General features: G+C 37.3%; 1 protein-coding gene across 6 annotated transcripts in view; it reads right to left on the bottom strand.

Moving 5' to 3' along the window:
• Positions 1-553: 553 nt before the first annotated feature.
• The window catches only part of Pgant7 (N-acetylgalactosaminyltransferase 7), a 184764-nt gene continuing 179215 nt past the window's right edge, over positions 554-6102 (bottom strand). For all 6 annotated transcript variants that reach the window (XM_067084256.1, XM_067084254.1, XM_067084257.1 and 3 more), the window contains exons 11-12: positions 2419-2544; positions 554-1832 (exon numbers count right to left, since the gene is read on the bottom strand). In XM_067084256.1, coding sequence (XP_066940357.1) covers positions 1692-1832; positions 2419-2544 — 267 coding nt within the window. In that variant the 3' untranslated portion in view covers positions 554-1691. The remainder of the gene's footprint in view (positions 1833-2418; positions 2545-6102) is intronic.

Here is a 6102-nt window from a genome sequence, read left to right as displayed (position 1 = left end):
GTAGTCGACGTATTTTACGTCCACTTGGCACCCGACAGACAATTTTTGTTGACGTAAAATACGTCCAGTCGGCGTTTAAGGGTTAACTTAAATGTAAAAATCTCAGCATAGTAGTATAATCTTATCCATAAAACACTTATTTTGCTTTCTTTAATTATAAGGATAAAAATATGATACAGTAGTTTTAAATATCATAAACTTCACTGAAAACTCAAACTTAGGCATAGTTTTTCAGCACACTTTACCAAATGTAGTTTTGCTTTGATATTATTTCAAAACACCCCTTATAAACAATTTTTCATTTCAATAAATTTAACTAATGATATATAAAAAATAAAAATAAGCATGAAACTGCCTTATACAAAGCAGTAGTGACTTTGAACATAGCACAGTAAATGTATAAAGTAACCCAAGTTTAAGAATAAACTAAACTGCAGACTAAAAAGAAAGAAGGCAGTGCAGTACTTCTAAATTTAACAGGACAAAATGATCACTCAAGAAACGATAGGAAATAATTCAGTACTTAATACTGTACAGCAGTGGAAAATAAAAATTTTCTCTTCAAAAAAAAGTTATATATTAACCTTATCTAAGAGAAAACATACAACTTTAATGCTATTAACAATTTAGAGTGTTCAGTTTCTTGACCCCAGGTTACATTTTTAATACACGCTTTAAAAAAAGAACCAGACATCACAGACAAAGATTAAAATAACTTACAATTAAAATTGACAAGAGTGATCCTCCATTACTGTTGCAACCATTCTTGGTTAAAATCATGATCTCACCATAGGTGCACCATATCTGATTAGTTTCTTCTTAGTGAATGAAACAGCAAAGCAAAACGGACTGAAATAAGTACTTGTCAGAAGTCTTAATCAGAAATGCAACATGTGGGATGCTAGCATACCATAAACACCAATAATAATAATAGAGAAATGATATGATTTGATAAATTAGACACTAAATTGCTAAACTGATTGGATACATTAATGATGAATTGTGTTATTCAGCTTATATACAGAGAAAACATTTGGGGAAATTTTTACTTAATGCAAGACAATGTTTTACATTTAAACTATTTCAAAGATGATCAATAAAAAAGATATATTATTTATAAAGATCTTTATATACAATAGAGAGGACAAGGAAAATGTCATACTAATGGTTCTTCTAACCACCAACAATACAGACGTGGTATGTTGCTTGAATATAATTCTATCCTATAATTTGCTGACCTAATAGCAAACCATTCTACTTAGTCCAGCATTTAAAATCTATAGAATGAAAATTATATAAAAAATCAATAAATACTGAAAAAAAACATTACAAGTCACATCAGTATGAGTCATGACCTTATACTGTTTACAAACCACATAAAATCTCTACATTGTGAAAAACAACATAATAACTCCTTTAGCAAAGATATGGTGATAAAAAATCTGCAGTACTCACTCTCCATAAACAAAAATATTAACAACACTTGTGAAAATGATTCATTAATAATTAGAACCTGCAAAAGATTTGTGCAGTTAAATGCCTCACAAAGCTCCTTAACATTATATATTATACAGTAATGTATTATCACAAGCAAAATATAAAATACAACTCCAACTCCATTAACAAATTAAAAACCATTCTTCCTCTCACTTCAATCAATGATGAAAAATATTAAAACTTTGCATACGCCTTCACCACTTGGGGGTGATTTCTTTAAACTGCCACTTCTGGTAATTGTTGACTGGATCACATGGTAACAACGTCAACTGATTATTCTGAGGATGTAGGGCAGCACATTTTCCTATACGCTTGTGTAGCAAAACGTGATTTTGCTGAAAAACAAAGATGCAAATAAATATTCTTTTTAACTACAGTACAATAAGAAATTCATATTAAACCATACTTTGGCACTTCAGTCAGCTTCTGGGAAGAAACAAATGAATTTCATCTCATCCAATTACCCTTTGGGTAGCCACTGAGAGTTAATGTTAAGTCAGAAGTCAGGTTAAACTACAGGCAGTCCTCGCTTATCGGTGGCTTTGGTCAACGGTGTTCTGGTTTATGGCGCTTGGCTAATGACATCATTAACCAGATTTTCGGCGACAGTAAGTGATTTTCGGTGTCAGTACAGTGAGCACTTTATCGGCATCAGTAAGCAGTTTACTGGCGTCGATAAAAAGTTTATCGGCACTGATAAGTGGTTTATTGGCGCTTACGACATCATAAACGCCATTAATTACCTTAATTATTGACAATTTTTGGTTAGTGGCGCTCAGCCGGGAACGGAACCCCCACTGTTAACCAAGGACTGTCTGTGTATTAATAAAATAAAAAATACACAATTTAAAACTTTATTATGATTAAAGCACAATACTGATGTTTGTTAAGGACAATGAAAACAAATGACATCGCACTTACCTCATCATACTGCCAAGGCCCATCTACTGTCCCCAAACGGCAGAATATCAATTTAATCCCTAGACCATCTGCATCCACACAGCGTTCCCCAACTGCTAACTGACCTTCACTATTCAACCGTACTAACTGAAAATTGAAATAATTACATTACAATTAATAGTCATGATACTAATCCATCAACAGTGACCTATCACATACAGCAGTGACAACTAGAAATACTGTCCAGAAAATTAAGTGGCAAAAAATGTCAAGTATAAAATTATCAAAACATGATAAATCTCTCAAATTTATCTTTTTTTACCAAGTTCCTGCACTACCAATAAGCTCATTAACGAATAACTGCACTTTACCAATAAAAACCGTGTAAGACAGATAAATATGAGGTACTCTGTTAATTACTAGATGAACTTAAATACTACATTTGGAGAGGAAATGTCTACTAAAAGCACTATCTTGAAAATGTAAAAAAAAATTCTAAAATTATTCTGCTATATACACCTTGAGTGATTTTTAACTCATAATTATAAAAATATTTAGAAAAAGATAATCTCCTGATTGTCAAAAATAAAATGCTCAGTAAGACAGTACAATACTTTACTCATCATTATCATTATGCATCCAGGTCTGAAGGGCAGGCAATTAACAGAGAAGAGATGTTCCTATGATTCCAAGCATACAAAGATTCAGAAGTTGTTAGTATACTTAACTTTCACCCTCCCCCCAACAATATGATCAGCTGCTTTTGCTCTTGCATGGATTTACCTGTGCATCCCAGTACAGCACAAGATCTTTTTCACATGCTGATGTGAAAAAATCTGTCTTGTTTGGAGGCTTTGAGATAATTGGAAAAGGATAAACAGTGAACAGCCTTGTAGCCTATCAAGAAGAATAAAATACACAGAAATGTACAAGGTTGGTTTCATTTCTTATCCTTGGAATAAATTTTCATCTTTTATTAATAGCATTACAAACTTTCACCTATGAATGACTTGTAACTAGGGTCAGGCCTATCCAAGGGTACACACAAATCATCAAGATCAACTGTTATTTTAAACTTGACAATAACATCAACTGTTATTTTAAGCTTGACAATAACATCAACTGTTAATTTAAGCTTGACACTTATATTACATATGTGATCACTGATTCAAAATAAACCATGTTAAAAACAGCAGTTTGAGATCGCCTACGGAATACTTGTTTGAATACCTAGGGAAATACTGTGCACTTTATAACACTTCTTGATTAAATATGTTATTTTCATGATAAAACTAAGTTTCATATATACTTACCAAGTAATTAAATAGCTTTAGTTTCAACTTGTGCGGCAGTCTTATTTACAAAATCATGGTAGCACTTCCATAGTTTAGTGTTGGTGACAAACCCTGCCACTAATGGGAGTACTGAAAATGACTTAGCAGAAAACCTCATTCTGTTTGTGCCTTATTTCCATGAGAGGAAGAGGGGAGAGGAGGGCAGGCTCCGATTCTGTAATTACTCGGTAAGTATATATGAAACTTAATTTTACCATGAAAATAACATTTTCATATAAGTAACTTACCTAGTAATTACATAGCTGAACCCCACGTTGACACGAGGTGGGATATATGGACGTATTCTACTCCAAAATATTAAGAAATAGTAATGAATTTGAAATAGGAAAGTTTGATAGCATTGAAACAATGCTTGTCATTTCCTTACCTGGTAAGAGAGCTACTGCAGGTGAAAACTGCCTCTGGTTGGTGCTCATTTTAACCTGTAGTGGAGAGGCGGTTGAGCCGTGGGTTGCCTCCACTTAAGTGGGAGCTTTGCAACAGAGGATAGGCCTGATTGCTGGCAAAGCATACACAAGTTCCCTTGGCCTGGGAGCAGTACCAATATAAAATACCACCAGACAACGCTTCCACCTACACTGAAAACACCACAACCCATCCACTTAGACTACTAGGTACTCCAGGTGCACTGTATCCCCTGGCTCCAGAAAATTCGACACCTTACTTCAAGGTGAAGGGATAGTAGGAGAAAAAGAGATTCCTATGCTTCCTCCCCCAATACCATGCCAGCCACTGAAAATGGCCCCAAGTACTGCAATTTTCAAACACAGTTTCAACTTCTATCAAATAGTGAGATGCGAAGATTGGTTTGCGCTTCTAGTAGGTCGCCTGCAGAATGGAAGTGAGGGACATATGGGCCTGAAAGCTAATAAGGTAGAGACTGCCATGATGTTATGAGCTTTCACTTTAAAAGTAGGCAAAATGGCCTCCTGAATCTGAGAGTGCGCCTCAGAAATGAAATCTTTGACGAAGAAGGGCAATGCGTTCTTAGTCAGAGGGCATGATGTGTTCTTGACAGAGCACCAAAGGTTACTGGATGGTCCTCTGATCTTCTAGGTCCTGCTCAGGTAATAACATAAAGCCCTAGCACGAGAAAGAACTCTCTCTTCTTCTTTAGAGCCAAGGTATCTGTTAAGGTGGAGAAAGAACGGGGGGGGCCAGGGCTTGGAAGGGTCCTTGTTCTTGGCAAAAATCCAAGGGTAGAGTAGCAACCTGCATCTCCTTGTGAAAAAACCTACCCTTTATCGATGGCTTGGAACTTGCTAATATGTTAGCAGTAACCAAGGCCACGAGGAAGAGAGTCTTCCGCATAAGGTTTCTCAGAGAAGAGGAACTAAGGGGTTCAAAAGAGGGACCTGTCAGCCACTTCAGCACTACGCCCATTAAGGTCTGGGATTGACACAAAATTCAGGACCCGTGTTTAAACACTAAAGTAAACGCAGCTTGATACCCCTTAATGGTGGAGGGCGAGAGATTCCTAGATCTCCTCAGGTAAAGCAGGAAATCCGCAATTTGGATCACAGGCGTTTCATAAGAAGAGAAGTTGAGTCTGAGACACCAACTTCAGAAAATTGCGCCTTAGCCTGGAAGACGAGGCTAGGAAATCGATGCCTGCACTTTGCAATAGTCTCTAGAGCGCGTCTTCAAAACCTTTACGCTCTGACAAGCTTCTGGACAATCTGAAGCCTGTCAGGGCACGCGCAGACATCCCTTTGGTATCCCTCAAAGTGAGGTTGTCTGAGTAGACACAGTTTTTGGGGAAGGAGTCTCGAAAAGTCCACCCACAACCATAGCAGATCCTGGAAACACTCTTTCATGGGCCAGAACAGGGCTATGAGAGTCATCGTAACATTGCAATGAGCCTAAGACTTGTTCACCAATTCCTTGACCATGTTGAAGGGCGGAAAGGTGTAGAGGACCAAGTAGGACCAATCTAGCAGGCTGGCGTCTGTTGCCAATGCTAGAGGGTCCGGGGCCAGTGAACAAAAAAGACAAAGATGATGGTTCCTTGAGGTGGCAAACAGGTCCACTTGTCGGCCTGCCCCATAGTTTTGCAGATTCCGATCGACCAGGGGATCCAAGGTCCACATGGTGGGAAAGACCTGCTTTCGATGGCTCAGTTCATCTGCCAGAATATTTAGTTTGCCCTGAGTAAATTGAGTGACTAGACTTATTTGATTTTGATATGTCACACAGCAGAAGGTCTCTGGCTGTCTGACAGAGGGTAAATAAGTGAATGCTGACTCACTTCCATATGTACCTTAGGGCTGTGGTATTGTCTGAATGGACTACCACAGTCTTGTTGTGAACTAGGATTGAGAAGCACCGAAGCCCTGAGTGAATTGTTTTC

The sequence above is a fragment of the Macrobrachium rosenbergii genome, chromosome 41 (assembly GCF_040412425.1).
Source record: "Macrobrachium rosenbergii isolate ZJJX-2024 chromosome 41, ASM4041242v1, whole genome shotgun sequence".
Lineage (NCBI taxonomy): Eukaryota > Metazoa > Arthropoda > Malacostraca > Decapoda > Palaemonidae > Macrobrachium > Macrobrachium rosenbergii.
Note: the sequence above shows the minus strand (reverse complement) of the source record. Positions and strands in the feature narration are given on the sequence as shown.